The sequence below is a fragment of the Astatotilapia calliptera genome, chromosome 12 (assembly GCF_964374335.1).
Source record: "Astatotilapia calliptera chromosome 12, fAstCal68.1, whole genome shotgun sequence".
Lineage (NCBI taxonomy): Eukaryota > Metazoa > Chordata > Actinopteri > Cichliformes > Cichlidae > Astatotilapia > Astatotilapia calliptera.
In genome coordinates, this window is record NC_137433.1 from 14,581,965 (window position 1) to 14,605,326 (window position 23,362).

A 23,362-nucleotide genomic window follows, 5' to 3' on the forward strand; every position below is an offset into this window, starting at 1 on the left:
ATAACAAATGCACAAGTGCCCGGTTTGATGTCACATTGCAGCGGCTAACGTGATCTGCTTAGTGGTGTCTGTGGCGCCATCATAAAAGAGGGCAGCGGGCCCTGATTGACCCAAAGTGATGAGCTTCACATCCCTTTAATGCATGACACCCCTCCCACCCAAGTAGAGCTTCCATCATGAAAAATTAAACTCTTTAATGGGGCAAAGCACATAGTCTCCCCCCCCCCCCTCTCAATAGCAGTTCCACATTATTTAAACATTCACCACATGATGAAAGAATACAAAGTGCTATTGATTCTTAATTGTCAACATAGTGATTTCAGAGAAAAAAAAAAAGTTTTTGTTTTTTTATACTTTCTTGACTTGACACCCCCCCCTTACAAACCTCAAATTAAATTGATACAGTACATCACAGTAGCTGGACTCCATATAATGGTATGTTCTCCCCACTTAAAAACAAAAAGTCAGGCTCCCATGCGCTCTCAGGTTCAACTTCAAACTTGTCAGTTCAATGCCAACTGAGAAAGAGGCCCACGGCAACTAGGCTGCTAGTATTCATCTAGGTTGTCAGCTTTGGGTATGGACAGGCCTCGGTCCTTCAGGACCTGCATTTTGACTTTCTCCGTCTCCTGTTTGGCTTGCTGCTGCAGCCGCTGCTCCTCCAAGATCTCTTCAATGGAGACTTGCTGCAGCACCGTGTCACAGGGCTTATCCATGTCCTGCAAAGACAAGAGACCGTGTCACATCTTGCACAGGCCTGAAACACTCAGATAATACTACTGAACACATTTTAATTGGAATTACTGGGTGTTCTGGAACTTTGAATTGTTACTAATAAAATACCTGATCAAAACTTTGATTATTGACAAACAATCTGATTACACTAATGAAGCAAACAAGTGTCTTTATCAAACACAAATAAGGTAGAAGAATAAAGTGAACCTCTGTGCTAATGACTTCTCCAAAAGCCATTTCCTTTTTCCAGTTAAGGAGGACAGGTTGCACACCTGCCACTTCCTAGAACTAAAGGCATGAAACATCTGCAAATCTTCAAGAAGACTGCATGGTTCATGCCAACCATCAATCACAAACTGCTTTCTGATAATAAGCAGCATGAACAGAAATGCTGTTTATTCATGCTTGACAAACATTTTCTTAAAACTATACATAAATTAATGCGTGCAGAAGATGTCGTATGCTGAGACTATGTGCCTTTTTGTGCGTCAATATCATTTCTGATGTGACACAGGATTTGATGTCAGCTTACGGTCATCGTTTGCCAGATGCAAGCTCACCAAAAGGCACCAAGTAGTTAATCACTGCCGTTCCATTTCCATCAGCATTTCAGAACAGAAATAAATTAACAATCAAATGAACCTAATCATCAGGCAAATGTTACAAAAGGCAGCAACATCTTCTAAAGCACTGAAAAGCAGATCAGAGTACAGGTGCTGTCGAGCCTCTGCTATGACTGAAGCAGTTTTACATCATGACATGCTGTACTGTTACAGCATGATGTGGATCCCTTTAACAGCAGAGTACTGCTGTCAAGCATTAGGTAGGAATAACAGCGCAAGAAGAGTTCATGAATCACTTCTGCTCAGTGTACTGGCCTTGAAGGTCCTGTGTCACAGCAGTGACCCTGTAATGCGTCAACTTGGCTGTTGACGTACATCAGACAAGCATGATTAAGGAGAGTCGGATGTTAAGGATGCATCAGCAGCTTGCACTGTTGTCTCTTAGGAAGGAGTTTGAGCCCACCAGTCTTTCTGGCATCTGTTTGTACCAGAAAGACTGGTGAGGGTTCTCTGGCTTCCTATCACAGTCCAAAGATAAGCATGTTAGGTTAATCGGTGATTCTAAATTGGCCCACGAATGGCTGCGCGTCTCTCTGTGAGAAAGGCCAGATCTCAATCTGTGTCAACTGGGATAGGCTCTAGCCCGAGGACCCTTAGCCACCATTTATGTCAACCCCTACTCTCACAACTGTATCAATGCAGTGTGTGAAGGACATAAGGAAATGTAAGTAACAATGTCTACTGAGCCTTACTTTGCATCCTTCTGACCATTTCAAAAACCAAAGTGAAAACGAGATTATGTCTACTTACTATCTCTCCAAGCAGCACCACATTTTCTCCTCTCACGATGAATATTCCTCTGGGGATGTCACCAAACTTTTTTCCCACGTGGATGCGCTCAACTGTCTGGTGAAAAACTAAATTGGCTGGAGGACAAAAGAACCGGGGTAAATAAAGAACAGACCCGATCATGGGAATCATAATGACAGATAAACTGAGCCTGCTGTAACCAATGCAGTGACCCGACTCAGAAAAACAATACTAAAGGTGGATATAATTAAGAGTTTTACCAAACTGATCAATGCTTCTCAGGTAACCAATCAATGTTCTTCCATCTCGGAGCAGCACCAGGTGCTTCTCTGTGGGATACAAACAAGAGGAGCACGTTAAATGGCAGTTTAAACTCGCTGCAGATGATCCAGATTGCGTCGGACACGATGCTGCACATCTTGAAACGATTGTTTCTTTTTAAACCAAATCAGCTCCATCAAATCACTCCTCCAACTTACTATCGATGTCGTCAATGAGGCTTGCCGTCCCTGGTACGTAGTTCATCTTGTGCTGCTGCTGCTTCTTCTTCTTATTATTATTATTATTATTTGAGTCTTATATCTGTATATACCGTCAAGCCATTAATGTTTCAATACATGTTTCTCACAAAATTAGCACAGGAAGCGTCTTTATACACGCCAGGGATGAACTTCCTGTAAGCATTTAACCCTTCGTGTGCTGGCGATTCACTACATTTCTAACACGCAGGAACGGCCCTTTAAAAAAATACATCTTTAAATAAATATAACTTCAGGCATCGGTGGGTTTTGAAGATTAAAATAGCAGTTAATGTTTTTAAAATGTTATTTTTATGACCTTTCCCCCCATTGGCCAATAACATCTACTGGCGCGCATGCGTCGGCAAAGATCGTATTTACACAATATTGGTCACAGAGCCGGAACAATTCAAAACGCCGTACATTATGTAAATACATGTATATTTTTGTTGAAATACGCCCAGAAAATAGACGTTTAACGTCTTAAAATCATATCATAAATTTATAGCTAGTGTAATGATGGTAGACTCTGGCGTTACTTTCTCCGTCCAAACGTTGGTTGTGCCAGAAAAAATCTGACGGAGTGAGACCTCTGTAGGTTTAGCAGCGCCTCGCTATTAAAGGCGCAGCACGGGGGCGCTCACGTCATTCAGTCGTTTCCCGACTTCAACCGAGGGGTCCGCACTTGTATAGGAAAACGACAACATTGCTGCTGGCGTTTCAGACGACCTGACACATCCGATAAGTAACGCGAGGCTCGCTGCAGATTTGTTTCCCCCCCCCACAATGATAGATGACAGGGCGGCTGCTGGTAAGAGCGCTTAGTCCAAGCATCATCATTATCAAATGCAGTCCAATCTGAAACCCGGCTGGCCCTCGACTTGCAACTCCGGAAATAATCACGGGAACTGGAATAACAGTATGGTAAGTAAGTGGACACAGCTCAGACATATTCTCGTGGTATTCACACTCTTTTAGTGTCTTTAAACCTTAAAGAAAAGCGTGAATTTGTGGCCGAGATCATTTTCAGCCAGCTCGCACAAAGCCCTGTCTATGCTAGCTGCGTGGCTAACTGAGCTAACTAGCATTATGTAATAGTAACGGCTAAGGACAGAGTTCAGCTGTTTTCCGGGACTTTTACGTTAATCTTGACGTGACGCCACTGTTAATAAGACTCCACGTGTTTGAAAGAATGAGTCAGTATTTCGTGTCTTTCTTGTGACATGTTGGGCCCTTTTATTTCCGGTTAGTTTTTCTTAAGGATTTTGCATAACTGGTTCCGCAGGCAGATGAATCAATGTCCCTGTTTGCACAGTTATTGTTTGTCCTGGGATTGGTTGTGACGTTGAAGGCGTAGTTTTAAAGTTTTGTGTCATACCAATGTCTATTTGTAAGTACTCTGGTGCCAACCATGCTTTGTGACTGTATTTGCAGGATGCTCCTCAGTATCCAGGCTACCCTCCACACTACTGGTATCCTCAGTCTCATTCCACAGGGCACTATGCAAATACCTATCCCTCTGGATCAGATGTTCAACCACAGTACAATCCACAGGTATGGCTATACAGATGCAGCATAACCAGTACCTCTAACTCTAAGGTTGGGTTAGTGGATTTATGCTTACATTTTCATATTAACATCTATCTTGTCAAAGTTGTTGTATCTCTGATGGATTTATACTTTTTATTTTAAATAACTAGTTCCCCTTCTTGTGTCTTTCACATAGGTAATGCCTGGTGGTTATCCAAACGGCCATGGAGTCTACAGTCCAGCACAGAGTCAGTATTCAACAAGTGGTTTCCACCCATCCAACCCTTTCTACTGTGCTGACCCTCAAAGACCGGCTCCGGGTTCTTATCCTAACCAAGGCTGCCATGCAGAGCAAAGCAGTGGGTCTTCTGGACAGCCTCATTCTCAACACCAGCATCATCACTACCCTGGGCCACACTGCCAAGGGGTTGGTGCATTTAAGCGCACACAGTTTTCAAATATAACAATAGTTTAAATAAAGTCTTACAAATGAGGTATATTATACACTGTAATTTTATTTTTATTTATTTATTTTTTTAATCTAAAAACAGATGCCTTTTTTTAAACGCAAAAGAAACGTTTTCTGAATGTGAGACATTTGTCTTCTGCTCTCAGGGTCCTGGATATCCTCCCGGACCGTACCCTCACTACAATGATAGTGGCCATGCGTTGCCTCCAAATCCCCCATACCCAACTGGCCAGTCACTTCATCCCAGCCAGCAGGCTGACGCATGGGGACACTCTGGTCCATATGTACCCTCACAGCAGCCATGGCCGCCGGGGCAACAGCCTCCACAAAACCATTATGGGAATCCAGTCCGTCCACCACATCCTCCAGCGTGGCCAGGAACTGGAACAGGTGCTCCTCCACCGTACCAGCCCAAGGTAAGCATCTTAAGAGATTTTGTTTTGTTTTTTTGTGAAACACAGATGTGCACACAATGTATTACAATTGTCATGATGAACTGTAAAACTAGAACAGCCATTGCACTTTGTTTTCTGTAATCGCGCATCTATTCTGGGTGGATAGCATCTGTTTTTGGAGGGATTAGATTTTCTAAAAATTAAATACCAAATCTTTGCTAAGGTATATTTATTTGAGTCAGTTTACAGCCTTATATTATCAAACTTTTAAAACACAATATTTTTCAAACTCTTGTGTTACTGTAGGACCAACAGCACCAACGCGCCCCACCGGTGGGACCTAAACCGAAGCCAGCACCATCCCCGAATCCCCCCAGTGGTAATCCTACTGAAATAAGTTCTCCTCCACAAATGTATAAAACTGGGAGAGGTGATCCTAATGCGTCGCAAGCTGAGGCCCCGCCTTCGGTTCCAGCATCAACTCCAAGTCAGGCTGCACCTCAGCCCCTGAGCGATAACCCCAGTCTGGCTAAGGTCCAGCAGGTCATGGCCAGAGTACTGCTGCTTCAGGAAGACGTTGATGAGTTTGTTGGCAAAAAAACAGACAAGAGTTATCGTTGTCTGGAGGAACTGCTTACCAAAGAGCTGCTGGTGCTAGACTCTGTGGAGACTCAGGGACAGGAGAGTGTCCGGCAAGCCCGAAAGGAGGCTGTACAGAGAATCCAGGCCATTCTGGACCAGCTGGAAAAGAAAGCTTTCTGAGCTGGACTTGTTCTGCTTGTGGGTCACTTTGTTTTCATCTTCCTGATCTTCCATAGACATGTTCAGGTTCTTGTCGTCTTTTGCTGACCAGTGTTGTAGGGATTTATTTATTTTTTTTCTCCCCACCACCATGTTACTATAGAACACCTGTGAAAGGTGGCATGGACCAAAGAAAAAGACACAGCAGTTACTGGCACGTGGACTCAAACTTTAAAGCCTAATAATGCTGGTATAAAAGGTATGGTGGTATTAGACGTGAAAGCTCATGGTTATCTGCATCAGCCTCAGTGAGTGACTCTATCAGCTGCAAAAGCAGGAGCGAGTCACTGGAAGATGAACTTGTGTAGTGCCACATTGCAGCTCTCTGTTGTCTCTGAGTCAGGACGCAGATTATCATCACGCTGTCCCTCAGGAATGTGGGTCAGTTTCAGTCTGATCCAAAGTGTATTAGCTCTTGCACTTCTTTAGCAGGCTGTCGTTTCATCTCACGGTCCCTTTGCATGATCAGGAAATTGTGCTTTCACCTAATGGAGTAAATGCATTTTGTCCATAGCCACGTACCTCTCCATGCCTCCGCCTCTGTAGGTGCAGTGATTTCTTTTGTCTTTTCTTTTTTTTTTTTTTTTTTTCTCACTCAGTTTAAGCCCTGCATGCACTGTAATGTCAGATAGGCACTTGATACAATCATGATATCTCAGAGCTCAGAACTGGGCCTTGAGTGTAGCAGATTAGTGAAAATCCCCCAGAAGATTGCTGTTCCCAATTATTTCATCTTTTTTTGATGAAGACCTAGAATCAGACCTACATATGAATGCCATGTGTTTCACTTGACTCACTGATAAAGACTTGATTAAGTATGACTGGACAAGCTGTTCCTTTTCTCCATCTTTGAACATTCAAATATATATATATATAAAACTGAAATCTCTACTTGAACATTTTCAGTCATGTTTTATGCTGAAGGACAAGCTTGGATTAAATGTTTTTCTTTCTGTCCTTTTGATAATGAGGACAAATCTATGTTTATATCAAACTGATTTTTGTGTGCGCATCACTGTCCATTATCGTGTATGTTTTGTTTTGTTTTTCCCTCCTCAGACATTCTTGATGTGTTTTAGCAAAAAGTGCCATATTTAAGAGGATGGGTTTTATATAATTAGGAGAAAAAAAATATAAAAATATCACAAGGTTTGCATGGAAAAGAAAATCATTTTCTGTGTGTTTATTTCCCCTTCTGCTCAAATGCAACTCGCTGTGTAGTTTTAGATGTAATGCATGTTTCCAACATAGGATGGGGAATTTTGCCTGATAAATGGTGAAAAGATCACAAGTGAAATGTGGGAGGGGGGGGCAGAAAAATGATTAAATGTCAGTATATTTTTTAACTCTTGATCAAATTAGTTTTTGCTTTGCCTTTACCGAACACACATGAATATCAGACGGTTTAGGTATCAGTCATACAACATTTCTAAATGTTGTTCTGTTTTAAAAATGAGAAGGCTGCTTATTTTTCTCAAGTAGAAACTGGTGCTTGGAGGTCACACTGCCTTCAGCTGCAGGCCTGCATTGAGCTCTTTAAATAGACAGCTATTTGGACGCAAAAGCATTAATGTCCGCCCATGATGGCTCCAAGTGCAGTCTAATTTAATTCAAGGGTCAAATGGCCTGACAACACACAGGACACCCTCCGGTGTGTGAATCTGAGCCAAACAAGCCTGCTCCACTTGAGTCACTGGTTACAGACGACCAACTGTGGAATAGTCTGTTTGCAGTTTTCTTCATCAGCGAAGCTGTAAAAGGTAGTCTCGGCAAACTCTTCCATAACCTTTTCACCTTTTAAACTTTTTGCCTACCCTTAACAAACCATTACAAAAGATAAAATTGCCATGTCGACAGAAAAAGCAATGTCCTATACATCAAAACTTCCTGTGTGGTGGAATGCAGAGCCGCCTCCGCGGAAATTGGAAATTGACCTGAGTTCACCTGGATTAGCTGTGTTTGAGTTGGAAAAACTCTTGTATACTGGCAAAGCCATAATCAGTCATGCAGATGAAGTGTGGCCTAGGCTGTACATTGGTGACCAGTAAGTAACTCCTCTTTATTTCTTTTGATGAACTCTGACATAATCTAACTGCACCTATTCCTCTAGCGTCAGTATTTACTTATATACAGCAGATTCAAATTGAGATTATGACTCTGAGGAAACTTCCTGACTTCTAAATCTCCAAATGTTTTTCTTGTGTTGAGAGAGTCATCTGATACTTTTAGTAAAAATACTCAAATAAATCAATAAAAGTCCTGGATTCACTCCACATACGTGAAAGAGGAGCTGATCATAAATCTGATTCAAATGCAGAATGAGTAACGTGACACTTGTCCTGCTGCGTTCCACAGTGGGAACTTGCATAAACTACAACAACGCCATGTAAGCGTTTGCACTGATGCCTTGGCATGAAAGCACGTCTCGAATGTTCGAACTCGCATGCTTAAAGTGTTTTTCTAAGGATCAGTTTATCACGATGAAATATTGCATACATGCCGTATAACCTACTGTCTGAATACAGAGTGGTGTGTTTTCCAGACACAGTGCAGAGAACCAGGCTGATTTGTACAAGAATCACATCACTCACATCCTGAACGCAGCTCACAGTAATCGTAAGGGACAACCAGATATCTATGAGGGAATGAAGATCACCTACATGGGCGTAGAGGCTCATGACTCCTGTAACTATGACATGAGTGTCAACTTCCAGGCAGCAGCAGACTTTATCCATAGAGGTCTGAGCAGAGGAGGTAAGAGGAGAAAGTTAAAAATGATATAAATACAGTTCAAAGGCAAATGGATTTGATGTGTGGAATTTAATCTAATATTTCTCTGTGAAGGCAAAGTGCTGGTCCACTGTCATGTAGGAGTGAGCCGCTCTGCCACCCTGGTCCTGGCTTACCTGATGCTGAAGCAGAACCTCACTCTCGTCGAGGCTATTTGTGCTGTGAAAGAGAGCCGTGGTGTGATTCCTAACCGAGGTTTCCTTCGACAGCTCATCAAACTGGACGAGCAGCTCTTTGGCAAACATCGCTGAAACCCGTCTAACAGCATTACTAGTCACCTTTCACGGGTCCAGAAGATTGATCTTTAATGTCAAGATGATGTGTTGCATGAAAGATTTCTTGCGTTTTACTTTGGGGTCTTACAGCATGTGATCCTTTCTTTGGTCTTCATTGTTATGAACGTTAAGATAAAAACATTACATTTGTACATGTTAAATGGACTGATGTTTTACAAGATGTTTAGCAGTCAGCTTAATTTACATAAATATTGTGGAAAAGTTTTGAGCCACCACCGATTTCTTTATATGCCGCTTTCGAGGAACCAAACCTTTTTCGTAATTTTTAAACGTGGTCTTGATCAATAGTTCTGTAGGCTTTCTGAAGCTCTTTCTTTGGACATCGGCCGCTTCTACCTGACCATTTTCAGAGGAATGTGTTGTTGTTGTTTTTTTCTAATGTTGTTAAGCCATTTAACACTGACTCATGGATCACTTCAGTATAAAAAAGGCACCTAACTCAATGAATGGACCAGTGTGAGAACTAAAGGAGAAGTGCCAGGCCAAAAATACAAAAAGCTATCTACAGCAGATGCAGCATCTGAAAGTCATTGTCTGTGGAAAAAGGAACAAATCCTGACCCGATTTATGTTTTGGGCACTTCAGGTGATCCATCTACTATTCGCTGAAGCCTCATCAGAAATGTTCTCATTGGAAGGCTGAGATCTGTTAAGATGCCATTTTTAATTCTTGCCAAATTACTCAAGAGCTGTACTGAATATCAGTGGCAACAAGTCTTATGGAATGAATCCAAACTTGAAATTTTGGGTTCAAATTGTTGCCAGTATGTATGAGGAAGGTCAGGAGAGAGGCACACTAGAGAGCTGAGAAAAACGATGGAGTTGCTGTCATGGTTTGGACATTCATTTAGGACAGTGGTGTTGATGATCTTGTCAAAACCAATGAACACAGAAAAGTGACATCAGATTTTGACCCACTATGTAATATCATCTGGAAAGCATTTGGTTTGTTAATGCTTCATTTTTCAGCATGACAATGATCACAAACACACTTCCGCTACAGTCAGAACTTACCTGGACAGAAAAACACACAATGCAACACTGTCAGTCATGCAGACTCAACGTTATTGAAGCAGTATGGGATCATCTTGACAGAGAACAGAACAAAGAAGGTCTTTCAAGAAGCATGAAGCGCTATTCCTGAAGACTACTTACAGAAAACGCAAGAAAGCAGCCTAAGACAGTTCAGGCTGTGTTGAAGAGTAAAGGTAGTCATACCAAATATTAGCATTCAAGCTTTGTTAAGCTCTGTTTTGCCTTATATAGTGTATTAACATGTATTTTTGCATTTGTTTCAATAACTGTTTTCCCAACAAAATACTAAGAAATAATGGGCACCTCAAGACCTTTGCACAGTAATGTGGCTCCATGGTGGCCAAATATTAAATGTGTTTTTCAGCACTGCACTGAAATTTTAACTCGGCCAATAGCTGTTGCATAAATAAAGGAATTTATTTTTTCAAAAGTGTTTTAGTGTTTCATTGCACAACAGAGAAACATTTCTCTCTGACATCAGTGTTGACAGGGTGATATCAAAGTTCAACTGCTATACTGTACAGCACAGCTGGTGATTAGTGATCACCTATGGCATTTTTTTGTACCCCTGCGTTAACAAACAATGGCTTTTCTGTGCATTTTGTGTGAACTCAGTTTGATGCCATGATTACAGGGGAGTCATTGCACGGAACAAATGCAGAGGTTGAGCAAGTAAGAGGCTGAGACAAAGAGCAAACAAAGTCAAAGTTCGGCCTGATCGTCCTCATAAATAGAAGGTCTCCCTCTGTCCAGCTTCACTCTCTGTGGCTGATAATACATACAGTGAGCTCCAACCAGAAGAAGGTAAGCGATATGTTTTTTTTAATAGCATGTTTAACTGTCCCGCCATCAGATGCACGGTTATCTTTAATATGTAACATCTGTAGACTGTAAGTTGTAACTTTGATTTTAAGCTCTTCTTAATGACGCTGAATATTTGCAGCTAAGTATCATGACGTCTATAAACAGATTTAACCAGCCCATACACAAAACAGCCAATTTGGATTTTAATGTACGTAAGTAAATTCTGATAGGCAACATTAGGGATTAAATCTGGCCCCTCTGCTTCAAATGAGTGAGGAGATAAAGAAACACAGAAATTTGTTGGGAATTTAGCAAAAACTGTTGCAGCATAGCGTGTTGGTCAGAAACTCAGTTCACAGTACGAAAGAGCAAAACTGACTGTTTTCAGGAGCAAATATTGCATAACCCACATGAACAAGCAATCGATTGTGAACTTTTGTCTCAGTTGACCATGATGCATGCAGCCTTGGCTATCTGGATCTTATCAGCAGTGTTCTGCATGGGTAGAGGCCATCACCATTTGGGCCATGCCGATCAAGACCAAGAAACTGACAGCAGCCTCTCACAGGTGTCCACAGCAAACAAAGAGTTTGCCTTCCGTCTGTACAGAAAGTTAGCAGCTCATGCCGACTTTCAAGGCAAAAACATCTTCTTCTCACCAGTCAGTATTTCTACTGCCTTGGCTGCCTTGTCCGTAGGAGCTCGGGGGGAGACCCACCAGCAGCTTTTCAGTGGTCTAGGTTTCAACAGTTCCCAGCTCATGCAAGCAGATGTAGATCAGTCCTTCCGTACGCTCCTGCAAAACGCAAAGAGTGGTGACACCAGTGAGGGGACTGCCGTGTTCGTGGACAACCGCTTTAAGCCGCAACCCGAGTTCCTGGAGGTGTTGAAGCAGTCCTATTTTGCCGAAGGGTTTAATGTTGACTTCACCCAAGCCACGGAGAGTGTCAATACCATCAACAATTATGTGGAGACCAAGACCAATGGGAAGATTGACAAGCTGGTTGAGAGCCTGGATGTAAACACAGTCATGTATCTCATCAGCTACATATACTTTAAAGGTAAGAGGTCAACTGAGATGAGATTTCAAGGTTTAAGTTTGATGTGTCATCTGTAACGTGTGATTTATTTCTGCTTATAACCGCAAAACAGGAAAGTGGGAGACTCCGTTCGATCCTCAGGACACCACAGACGACCATTTCCATGCGGAGAACGTTCAGGTTCAAGCAGCTGATTCAGAACGGAGATTAGTTGGAATAATTATACATCACTGTGCCTAATTCAACCTGTTTTCCGATAAACTGTCACATTTCCAGGTTCCAGTCCAGATGATGAATATGGAAGAGGATGTTGATATTTATGATGACAAGCTCATTAACACAACAGTCCTCCACCTCCCCTTCAACGGCACCCACTCCATGCTGCTGATGTTGCCTGATAATATGGCAACGCTGGAGAACGCCATTAGCCCGGGCCAAGTCAACAAATGGCTGAAATGGAAGAAGCAGAGGTTGGGTAGAATTTCAAATCATGCTTAATTTCTTGGTTTAGACACGTCCATCATATTTACATATACTTAAAATTTTTAAGATTAAACAAAGAAAGCTGGAGTAAAAATGAAATGCAGTTTCTAAATGATGATTTCATTTATGAAGTGGAAAAAACTACCGATTCCCACCCATCCCTATGTGAAAACGTAATTCCCCTCTAAACCTAATAACTGCTTGGGCCACCTTTGGCAGCACAAGGTGCAGTCAGGCGTTTGCAGGGATTCTGGCCCACTCTCAAACACATTGAGGGTTTTTTTTTTTAAAACATGAAATCCTTACTTCAACTTGACCACTCCAAAACCTTTATGTTGTTTTGTTTTTTTGGAGCCAATCAGAGGTGGATTTGAGTTCGTGTGTTTCAGATGATCGTCTGCTGCATAACTCTTCAGGGTGCAAAACATTGTCCCCCAGACTTTTCTGGTAGAGAGCAGAACTCATGGTTCGACCAATTACAGGAAGTCTCCCAGATGCTGAAACAGGAGAGCAGCTTCAGACCATCACACTGCCACCACCATGTTTCATTGTTGCTATGATATTCTTTTCATGGACACGGTCTTAGTTTTATGCCAGACGTAACAGGACTCAAACCTTCCAAAAACTTCAGCTTTGTCATGTCAGTCCACGTACTGAAATACTTGGGGATCATCAAGATTTATTTACTTTTTGGAAAAACTTTGTAACTATTTCCAGACTGATAGGTGTCACTGACTTAGTTTTCCAGCAGTTTCTTTAGATGATGTATTGCTTTTTGAGATCTTTTAGCTTCACTTTGTCAGACTGTTTTTATTTTAGTGATTTCTTGATTCAACAGGTCTGGCAGTAATCGGGCCTGGCTGTGGCTTATGAAATTGTGTTTAATCGTGTGGTTAATCACAGTAAATTCATGTTTTAACAAGGAGGGGCAGTTTATGACACAGGGGCAGGCAGGTTTGGGTAGCTTTTTTTCTGTTAATAAAAGAAATTATCCTTTAATAACTGCATTTTGCATTCACTCAGGTTATCTTTGTTTGATGTTAAAATTTGTTTGATAATCTGAAACAGAAGTGTGACAAACATGCAAAAACTAAGAATTCAAGAAGAGTAAAAATATTTTGTCATACCCTGAATATGCTTGCCGGATGAATATCAATACTATTGATTCCTTTCACAATTTTTAGGAGATACAACATATATGTGCCAAAGTTCTCCATCAAGACTTCCTACAAACTGAACAAAGTGCTGACTGAAATGGGAATGGCAGACATGTTTCGTGATAGTGCAAATCTGACCGGTATTTCAGAGGGGCATAAACTGGCAGTCTCAGAGGTAAGGACAGTGTTATTAAACACACATTTCTCCCTTTTATTCAATCCTCTCACATGTTTCTCACTCCACTGCGCTGTAGGTGGTACACCAAGCCACCCTGGATGTTGATGAGGCTGGAGCCACAGCAGCAGCTGCTACAGGCATCGGTATCATGCTCTTCTCCTACCGGATTGTCCCGGTCTTGAAGTTTAACCGCCCATTTATGGTCATCATCACTGAGCGTAACACAGAAAACATTGTTTTCATGGGAAAGATTATTAACCCAAACATCTGATGGAGGAAATGCTTTGTGTTCTTCCACGGTTGTTGCAGTAAACATAAAATACTCAGAAAAACAAAAACAAAAAACACTCACTTGTCATGTCTCTTCTTTTATGACTGCATGGTTTTAGTATTGTTCTACCTGTTTTTGACAAGTAGAAGATAAAATACAAACAACAGGATTCCCAGCATCAGCTTTTCTCAGGGGTAAACAATAATATAGCATGTTTTCAATCATCTTTATTAATAATGATGCGTTATTGTGTAACATGCATAGATTTTGCACTAACACACTTGGAAACCTCTGGGCCAGGCACATGGAAAACCAAAAAAGGCGTGAGATAAAGATGCATACATCTTAAACTATCAAGTCATGCACTATTGCACTTTATGTCAAAAAAGACTGAAAAGACTAAATAGTCATTTCAATATTTCACATTTAATTTGACTGTGAGTACAAATAGCGTTTATTACATGTTATTACATTAAATACATTTTATTTATTCTCTTGAAAGGTTCATGCCAGCAGGGATTAGGCTCTTACCAACAGAGTAAGTTTTCTGAGTTGAGTTCAGAATGCTTTTACTGAGCTGAGTTGCATTATTGTCTGTATTTATTTTATATTTGTATAATATTGTATTTATTTATTGTATTTATTTAAAATAAATTGTTAATTTATAGATTTTTTTAAAGACAAAGTGTAGTTTAGTCACCTGACGCTACGTGGCAGCACTGCGCATCGTAGAGTCTGCTGCGCTGAAAACCAATCAGAAGAAGAAGAAGTTTGCCTCGCTTTGATTGGATGTGAAGGTTTTTTTTTTTTTTTCAAGATATGGCTGAAACAACAGGACAAGAAGGAGCTAAAGGTGGACCACATTATATAAAAGAAAGAATAAAATACAGCCCGGAGGAGGAGGCCAGGCTGGAAAGGAAACATTTCTGGAGAATAATTGATGCTTTTAGATATTACAGGTATGAAAAGGTTTTTTGAAATAAAGACAGGCCGCGGGTGTTTTGTGTCAATACATGGCAGTGTTAGCAAATAATAGCATAGAGAAGAACACCAAGTCTAAAGAGAAAAAAAAAGGCTTACTGATGTGTTTAAACTGTATTTAAACGTTAAATTGCGACACCTACTTTTGAACCAACTCTGCTCGCTGCATTTGACCTCTTTTGATCAGCCCTTTCTGCCTTTCACACTGCTCACAACACACTTAAATACAGTGAAAGAGAAAAAAAGTGAACCTTGTGCACAGTATGGTTATGGTGATCAGTGTAGCTGGTGAAGCCTGAGTCTCAGCTCTGTGTCTTCCTGCCAGGATCCATGTTCAGGAGCAGGTCAAACGCGCGGAGCGTCAGTTTCAGAGTCTTCCGCAGCACCACCAGAATCTGCTGCCACACGTTTTGTCCAACCTGGACCGGATCGGCCAGTGTGCGGACCACAACCAGGAGGTGCTGCAGGCCATCGTCCACCACAGCCTCCACATGTTTGAGAACATGGAATACGGAGAGAGGGTATGACTTAAATCTGCTGTATGAACTGTAATCACAGATCCAGAGCTGGCTATTTCTAGTGTTTTGTCTTTTTCCTGTGATTAGTAAGGCAAAAGTGAGGACAACTATGAAAGAGATGAAGAATAGAAAGGCAGTTTGAGCTGGATGACTTACCTTGGGTGGTATAGAGATGTCTGCAGGAGAGGGCAGTGCACTTTTTAACTCAATCTTTTGAGTGAGAGGATGCCTGAGGAATGAAGAAGTCTACTGCTTCTGATTTTCAAGAACAAGCTATGCAGAGCTGTAGCAACTACAGAGAGATAAAGCCGATGAGCCAGGATATTGGAAAGAGTTGTTGAAGCTAGGTGTGAAGAGATGTGATGATCTGTGAGCAGCAGTATGTCTTCATGGTGAGAAAGTGCACTATGGGTACGATGTTTACTTTGAGAGTGATTATGGAGAAGGTCAGAAGGAGTTGCACTGTGTCTTTGTGGATCTGGAGAAAGCATATGATAGGGTGCCAAGATGGGAGCTGTGACGAGTAGCAGACAGGTATATGAGCCTGGTGCAGGACATGTATGAGGACAGCAAGACAGTGGTGAGGTTGAGGTAAGAGTTAATGATGGGTTGGAGTTAGGTGTGCCTTTTCTTGTTTGCAGTGATGATGAATAGATGAGGTCAACCAGAAGTTTCCATGAGTTATGATTTATTGCAGACTTCACTGTGATCTGTAGTGAGAGTAGAGAGCAGGAGGAGGAGGAGAGCCTGGAGAGGTGGAGGTATGCTCTGGAGAAAAGAGGAATGAAAGTCAGTAGAAAAGCAAGGCCAACTACATGTGTGTATGAGAGGGAGTTACCTGGAAAGGTGAATCTGAAAGGAGTGGAGGTAGTGAAGGTGGATGCGTTTAAATACCTGGGGTCAACCATCCAAAGCACTGAAAAGTGCAAAAGATACATGGGGAAGAGAGTGCAGGCGGGGTGGAGTGGGTGGAGATGAGGGTCAGGGGTGATTTGTGAACAGTGTCACCCAGTCCTCACCCAGTGTGGTCTGTAGAACAGCAGCTTGAGTGAAAAGGAAGGCTTACAAGATGGTAGTGAGTCCTGCTGTTATGTATGGTTTGAGCACGGTGGCACTGACAAAAAGACAGGAGGCCAAGCTGGAGATGTTAAGATTTTCATTGAGTGTGACCAGAATGGATAGGATTCATGGATGTAGTGAAGGAGACCATGCAGATGGTTGGTGTGACAGAGGAGGATGCTTGGAAGGGGATGAGATGGAGGCACATGATCTTCTGTAGTGACCCCTAAAGGGAGCAGATGAAAAAAGACTGTGACTTAATGATGTCTCCATTCTTTTAGCAGGAGGATCCAAGGAAGATTCGTCCATCCTCTACATTTGACATGGACAAACTTAAGTCCACCATAAAACAGTTTGTGAGAGACTGGAGTGAGTCAGGCCAGGCTGAGAGGGACTCCTGCTATAAGCCCATCATCCAAGAGATCCAAAGACTTTTCCCAAGTGATCAATAGTAAGGAGCTTACATGGTAAATTGGACACACACATGCATGCCAATAAAGAGAAAGTCAGTGTTGCTGAATATGTGCATTCAGCTTTTTGCATGCTATAGTTTCAACATCTTGGTGTGATTATGTGACTTACACAGTTTTTTTCTATGTGATATGTGCATTTTGTGCATTTTATTATATCAGTGATGTGTCTAAGGTGAGCGTGCTGGTTCCGGGTGCTGGGCTTGGCCGTCTAGCCTGGGAGATAGCTCGGCTGGGTTACATGTGCCAGGGAAACGAATGGAGCTTCTTCATGCTCTTCTCCTCAAACTTTGTTCTCAATAGGTAAAACTTACACAGAAATGCACAGGCTGAACAGACACCTTAACTAATATTTTCTTTTGCATCTGTAATCGCTACTCTTACTCTCCTTGTCAATCTTCGCTGCTCTATTCAGGTGTGAAAAGGTGAATGCTCTGACACTCTACCCCTGGATCCACCAGTTTAGCAACAACAAGCGATCCTCTGACCAAACACGACCAATCAGATTCCCTGATGTCAACCCTCAGAGCTTGTCACTAAATGCAGACTTCTCCATGGTAGCAGGGGACTTTGTGGAGGTCTACAATGAGCCAGGTAAATAAAATGTATCTTTAACCTATGAGATATTTCTAAAAAGGGGACCAAACTTTACTCATGTTGGTCGAAAGTATACATTTTTACATCTACAAAAAGCACAATATAATTGACTCAAACTTTTCAATGTGGATGTACTATAAAATATGCTCACTGGTCACTTCATTAGGTACATTTTGCTTCTGCTGGTTTGGATTCCCTTTGCCTTCATAACTGCTTTAGTTCTTGATGGCACAGATTTAACAAGGTGCTGGAAACGATGAATACATCTCACTCATGTCCACCTTAGTAATATTAGTAATAAAAAAAATGCATAAGTATTAATAAAGATTATTATATTTTGTGTTTCTGGCAGAGTCCTGGGACTGTGTGGCTACCTGCTTCTTCATCGACACGGCTCATAATGTGTTGGAGTATGTGGAAACTATCTGGAAGATTCTTAAGCCTGGTGGAGTGTGGATCAACTTGGGTGAGTGTCCGTATTCAAACTATTAATAACTACTGCAGGTCCTCATTAAGCTAAGCTAGTTATAGTTGCTGCATCTTATCATCCCCCCATTAAGGCCTTATTAGATCTTCTTCACTCACTCTGTAATATCTTTTTATAGGGCTGGATTTTGTTCACATTAGTAATTATTTATGTTGACTTTTTTTTTTTGGTTTGTTTAGAAAAAATGAGCCATAATAATAAATAGAGGGGATCTTTATATTTCTTTTTTTTTTCTTTTTCAGTTTTAAAACAAAATTGTTTTGATTGAATAGAAAGGAAACACGAGTCTTACTTTCACATGGATGAGATTTTCTCCTCTTAAGTCGGTGAACTTAACAGTGTAAACATTCTTTAATATTTTCAAGGTCCACTGCTGTATCACTTTGAGAACATGGCCAACGAGCTCTCAGTTGAGCTTAGCTACGAAGACATTAGGACAGCGATGGTCAGATTTGGCTTCCACATCGAGGTAACCTGAAGACCTAAATATTACCGCTTCAGCCATACGCTTGTCCGAAACCTTGCTCGAGAAGTAAAATCAAATTAAACTTCCTCCCGCAGGTGGAGAAGGAGTCAATGCAGACCACCTACACAGAGAACGACCGGTCGATGCTGAGATACGTTTACGACTGTGCCTACTTTGTTGTGCGGAAGCCTGCAGAGCTGCAGTACTTTAATGGTCAAAACGAAGACCAGCTACAAAACTCTCCACCGGCTGCTAAGTCGCCACGCCGAGAGGGTCCCGACAGCCCGACGTGACAAGATGTCCATTTGATAAAACCAAGTGAAAGCATAAGAGCACAATCCTTGGCTGAAATATGACAACAAAGGAAAAGGAACATTTTCCTTTTGGCCAGATATATTTTTAAAAATGTCTGCCCGAATCCACAAGACCTTGAAGTGGCTCAAAATGGGGAATGTAATATGAAGTAAGGTGATGTGATATGAAGTAAAGTGATCTGTACCATCTGAACAAAAGTCAAAATACTGGGTCTGAGATGAATCACTTACCATTGGCTGCTACTTTGTGTTTGTGGTTTGTGTGTCAGCTGCTGGCCACGAAGACCATCATTTTGTTTTTAGGCTCCGTGTGTGCATGTGATAGGAGAATGTGATAGAAGAATGTGATGTGAATGCCTGCTTTTCCTTTTTTTTCTCTTTTATGTGCCAATAACTACATCTAATATTTTTTTTATATTGTTTGTTTTGGACTGTCATCACACTTTGAAATAAAGCCGCACATTTTAAAAATGTGATTCTTCAGTTTTACTTAAACACATTTTCAAATACATTAACACCAACATAACAGAAAAGACGACAACAGGTCGACGATATCTAGAATCTCTATATACAAGTATCATCTTGTGAATGTTGCCAATAAAAACAAAGGTAGTAGAATTTGAAGAATCATTTTTTTTTTAATGAAAGTTTGACCTTATTTGAGGTCAAACATAGTTTTAAATAGCTCTATATAGCACTATTATAACCTTCAGATCAATCTATTGACCTTAAAGGAGAGGTCAGAGGTCAAATGTGACATTCTATTTATAATCTTTATAAAGTGTCCCAAAAAGTTGATTCTGTTTATCTCGATGTAGCATTTTCAGTGTGAGAAAGGTTTTTGTTATTAATCCAAGTGACTTCTTTAGTTCAGCTGACTGCAGGTTTCCCCAACCTTTAAACAGTACATCTCTATAATGACTGAAATTAGCACCAATGACTAACAATATGGTGCATGCTTTCTATATGTCGACAACACACATGACACTTGTCATGTAAAAGGCTTTTCTGTCAGTTTTCGACCAATAATACATTGAGCTAACAGGCAAAAAATTAACCAAAAGCAGTTTTAAAAGGGTGAGTTTTGAGTTGTTTTTTTAAAAAACAGCTACTGAGTCCGCAGTTCTTAATGTTTGGGGGAGAGAGTTCCACAGTCTAGGGGCCACAGCTCTATCACCCTTAGTCCTCCTCTTAGTATTTTTTAAAGCAAGTAAGCCCTGATCAGATGACCTCAAAGACCTGCTAGGGACATAGGGCTGTAGCAGATCAGGTAGGCTGGTGCCAGTCCGTGCACAGCTCTGTAGGTCAAGACCAGGATCTTAAAATTGACTCTAAATTTAACAGGAAGCCAGTGTAACTGAGATAACAACGGTGTCACATGTGAGTACTTGGAGGATTTTGTCAAAAGCCTAGCTTTCCTCATCCAGTGTGGTCTGTGTTTTTGTGTCAGTGCACATATTTTCCTGAACCCTGATGTACACAAACCAATGAGTATCAGGCAGTGTTGTAAATTGCAGGAAGTAGATGAGAGTTAAGTGATTGGAGACTGGGTGCTCTGGGCGGGGCTAGAAAGCAATGCTCTATTCTGATTGGTTCTTTGCAATAATTCTACTACCGGTGCTCATCATTTCGAGATCGTGCATCACTAAACACGCTCCTGCGCACTTTCGGTGTTATCCAGCAATTACAGGGATTTCAGGTTTTCTGTGCACATCGGTGGCGTACCGGCAGACTGCATGGCAAAGAGGCGCGCCGAGGACACTCTGCTGCACAACTCTCCCTCCAAGAGGTGTTTCCGCTCCCTTTGCGCTGTTGACATACAGGCGGAGAGCATGGCTCCGTCCGGGGGCGTGAGCCCGCCGTCCCTCCTGGCTTTGCTGGGGACCCGCTGCAGAAAGAGGCCGCAATATTTCGATGAAGAAGAGACCGCTTCTTATCGCAAGACTTCACACTACGATGCCAGGAAGCGTGCAGTAAATGTTTCGGCGGTGCAGACGTCTGGAAGTTTCCAAGACCGTCGCAGCTCTTCAGTCACGAGCTCCCAGAAACGACCACGAGAGGGCAGCGAGGAGCCAGATACCGCTGTTCCCAAATCTAATGATAAAGTAAGTTATTGAGAATATAACAGAAGTCGGGGATGTTCACTGCAGTTTTAGCGACCATGCAATACAACTGAATTTGGTGTGATTACAGTGAGTGTCCACTAGATGTCACCATTTACACATTCTAGACTTGTTTTTACTGTACTCTGTATAGACCAGTGAAAAGGGGACTGATTGGTCAGCAGGTAACAAAATGTTGCCACGTTGTTGCGTTTGTACGTTACATTTCTATCTGTCTGTTCCCTTTCAGGCTGATGAGGACGCAAACACTGAAGACTGCACTTACAACTCCTTCCAGTATTGGAGGGTGCCTTTACCTGAGCTTGACCTTTCACTGCTAGAAGATGCAAGCGCCCACTCAAAAACAAAAGACAAGTCAAAAGCATCTTCTTCTGACGCCATGGAGACTTGAAGATGATTGGTAGTACAGCGAGGCCTATTGAAAGCTGCCTCTTCCCGTTTAAAGCATGGGAACATGATGAGGACAATGTGATGTTCTTCAGCAAATAGAGGCATCAAGAACAGGTTACTTGAAATGCATCAAGGTGAGATGCGATAACCGAAACCTGCCAAGGCTGCCCCTGTAGAGCAATACAGGCTTTATTTATTTTATTTTTTCCCCCTTAAGTGGAAAACAGTCTAATGCAAGATTTCACAGACCTAAGTGGAACTTTTTTCAAACCTTTTATAGATCCAGCAGATTTGTGTGACCAGCATTTAGACAGCCTGATAACAGCAGTGACTGATCTCCCATGTTCAATGCTGAGTCCTTACTTTGCAAACCTACAGTTGAGTAGGATTATATAAATATGTGTCTAACTAATTAGAGATCTAATTAAAGATGTATGCTTGGTCTGCAGATAATAGTTGCCTTTCAGAACAAATTTGGTCCAGTTGTGTAGGGTTGCACTTTTTAAATTGTGTGACTGAATTGTTGGTTGTACATTTTGTACACATCTGATTGCCAGTTAGAGCTGGTTGTTACATGCCTTTGTATTCATTGACAATAAAAATATATATTTGTGACTTTTCTTTTAATTTTTTGGTTTTATTTATGGTTTTATCAACGATAATGCTGACCACCCTCTACACCACATACTTGACAGGAAGCGGAGATCCATCTGTAACACATTCATACCACATGTATTCACATTTTATTAGGTCTGAAGTATTGTGGCCAAAATGATAATCATGATTATTTGTCACGATTATTCAAAGAGTGACAAAAAATCTTTTATTGCACTGTAACAAAAAAAAATAAAAATGCTTTCACATCTGTTAAGGTTTTTGTGTTAACATTCAGCTGATCCTCAGCTCTCTTTGCATACCATTTCTGTTTGGTAAACATCAGTTGTGCAGGGAACAGCTGTGGTTGGCGTATCCAGGCAGGTGGTCAGATGCTGCATTATAAAGCACTTTGGTTTTAAATTTAAAACAGTGGACTGGGCATCGGATAATTGTGCAGCCATAGGCTGATGTATTCACAATTACAAGAACTGAGCTGAAAATCAGCTGCAATGGCTCTGATGCAGTGATGAATCTTCAGTTGACTGCTCCCTCAAGAGGCCACCACAGTGAAACATCTGCTTCTATCTGACCCCATCAAGAGCATCCTCTTCTGTCACACCAACCCTGCACGTGCTCCTTCACTAAGTCCATGGATCTTTTTCATGGTCTTCTTATGTCTTGCTGCTCCTTTTTCTACATCCTTTGTCCAATGGAGTGAAAAATCAAAATTTGAAATTTTCCGTAGAAATTGCCATGAGAATGCAAAGAGGAGGGCAGGAGAGAGGTGTAAAACATGACCGAGGCTGTGTCATGTTTTGAGCTGCAGTTTAGCCAATGGTGTTGTGGAGGTTGTCAAAACTAATGCAAGTATGAAAGCACAACAGATTTTGATTCACCACATATCACCATTTGGAAAGCATCTGATTGGCAGTGGGTTTATTCTTGCATGATGATAATCTCAAACACATGTCAGTACGGTATAAATATACCTGAAAAGAAACCCACACTGGAACACTATCTTTCGTGGATTGGCCTCCTTAGACCCCAGACCTCAACAATACTGAAGCAGTGTGGGATCCTGGTGATAGAGAACAGATCAAAAGGCAGAAACACCTAAAGACCAACTTTGAATGTGCTTCAAGAACCCTGAAGAACTCTTTCTGAAGACTACTTGAAGAAATTACAAGAAAGTTTGCCTAAGAGAGTTTGACTTTGTGTGTTTGGACGTTTCAATAAAACTGAACCTGCACCTATTTCTAAATTTCCTAGCTAAATATAAATATTAGAGGGGTAGCTCAAGATTTATCTATCTGACAGACATCTGCCATATATTATTATTGTTATTATTAATATTAATATTATTATTGCAATGGAAAACTTGCTCTTCTGTCCTGCCCAAGTGTACAACCCTGTTTATTTTACTGCCACTGCAGGTGTTTTGAGCCTCACTGCGCTGTGTGAAACTTTGCTTGAGCCAGAGCTGACG

The 23,362-nt window shown here is 41.4% G+C and overlaps 6 protein-coding genes and 1 long non-coding RNA gene across 8 annotated transcripts; 5 read left to right on the forward strand and 2 right to left on the reverse strand.

The window, feature by feature from the left end:
- Positions 1-179: 179 nt before the first annotated feature.
- lsm1 (LSM1, U6 small nuclear RNA associated) lies at positions 180-2,975 on the reverse strand. Its single transcript, XM_026187597.2, has 4 exons — positions 2,588-2,975; positions 2,369-2,437; positions 2,109-2,224; positions 180-719 (listed from the first exon to the last, which is right to left on the reverse strand). The coding sequence occupies exons 1-4, from the start codon at positions 2,631-2,633 to the stop codon at positions 549-551; spliced, it is 402 nt and encodes a 133-aa protein (XP_026043382.1). The 5' UTR covers positions 2,634-2,975; the 3' UTR covers positions 180-548.
- A 289-nt stretch (positions 2,976-3,264) lies between these two features.
- Positions 3,265-6,989, forward strand: bag4 (BCL2 associated athanogene 4). Its single transcript, XM_026188236.2, has 5 exons — positions 3,265-3,550; positions 4,061-4,180; positions 4,353-4,583; positions 4,772-5,041; positions 5,327-6,989. Exons 1-5 carry the CDS (start codon positions 3,473-3,475, stop codon positions 5,780-5,782), a joined length of 1,155 nt encoding a protein of 384 aa, XP_026044021.1. The 5' UTR covers positions 3,265-3,472; the 3' UTR covers positions 5,783-6,989.
- LOC145432290 (uncharacterized) lies at positions 6,381-8,818 on the reverse strand. Its single transcript, XR_013912573.1, has 2 exons — positions 8,728-8,818; positions 6,381-8,562 (listed from the first exon to the last, which is right to left on the reverse strand). It is a non-coding gene; the product is annotated as an uncharacterized LOC145432290 (long non-coding RNA).
- Positions 7,640-9,111, forward strand: LOC113033988 (dual specificity protein phosphatase 26-like). The gene is made up of 3 exons (XM_026188240.2): positions 7,640-7,865; positions 8,364-8,575; positions 8,666-9,111. Exons 1-3 carry the CDS (start codon positions 7,669-7,671, stop codon positions 8,860-8,862), a joined length of 606 nt encoding a protein of 201 aa, XP_026044025.2. The 5' UTR covers positions 7,640-7,668; the 3' UTR covers positions 8,863-9,111.
- A 1,332-nt stretch (positions 9,112-10,443) lies between these two features.
- LOC113033893 (serine protease inhibitor A3K-like) lies at positions 10,444-14,541 on the forward strand. Its single transcript, XM_026188066.2, has 6 exons — positions 10,444-10,745; positions 11,191-11,806; positions 11,898-11,965; positions 12,062-12,255; positions 13,453-13,600; positions 13,680-14,541. The coding sequence occupies exons 2-6, from the start codon at positions 11,197-11,199 to the stop codon at positions 13,872-13,874; spliced, it is 1,215 nt and encodes a 404-aa protein (XP_026043851.2). The 5' UTR covers positions 10,444-10,745; positions 11,191-11,196; the 3' UTR covers positions 13,875-14,541.
- carnmt1 (carnosine N-methyltransferase 1) lies at positions 14,271-19,237 on the forward strand. Of its 2 annotated transcripts, none has more exons than XM_026188065.2 (9): positions 14,271-14,412; positions 14,692-14,833; positions 15,181-15,376; positions 16,714-16,883; positions 17,065-17,205; positions 17,318-17,496; positions 17,852-17,965; positions 18,352-18,455; positions 18,548-19,237. In XM_026188065.2, the coding sequence occupies exons 2-9, from the start codon at positions 14,694-14,696 to the stop codon at positions 18,743-18,745; spliced, it is 1,242 nt and encodes a 413-aa protein (XP_026043850.1). In that variant the 5' UTR covers positions 14,271-14,412; positions 14,692-14,693; the 3' UTR covers positions 18,746-19,237. The 2 variants fall into 2 exon arrangements, with proteins under 2 accessions (XP_026043850.1, XP_026043849.1); XM_026188064.2 differs by having other exon boundaries at positions 16,717-16,883.
- A 1,126-nt stretch (positions 19,238-20,363) lies between these two features.
- Positions 20,364-21,906, forward strand: wu:fa19b12 (uncharacterized). The gene is made up of 2 exons (XM_026187793.2): positions 20,364-20,871; positions 21,119-21,906. Exons 1-2 carry the CDS (start codon positions 20,503-20,505, stop codon positions 21,278-21,280), a joined length of 531 nt encoding a protein of 176 aa, XP_026043578.2. The 5' UTR covers positions 20,364-20,502; the 3' UTR covers positions 21,281-21,906.
- The last annotated feature ends 1,456 nt before the right edge of the window (positions 21,907-23,362 follow it).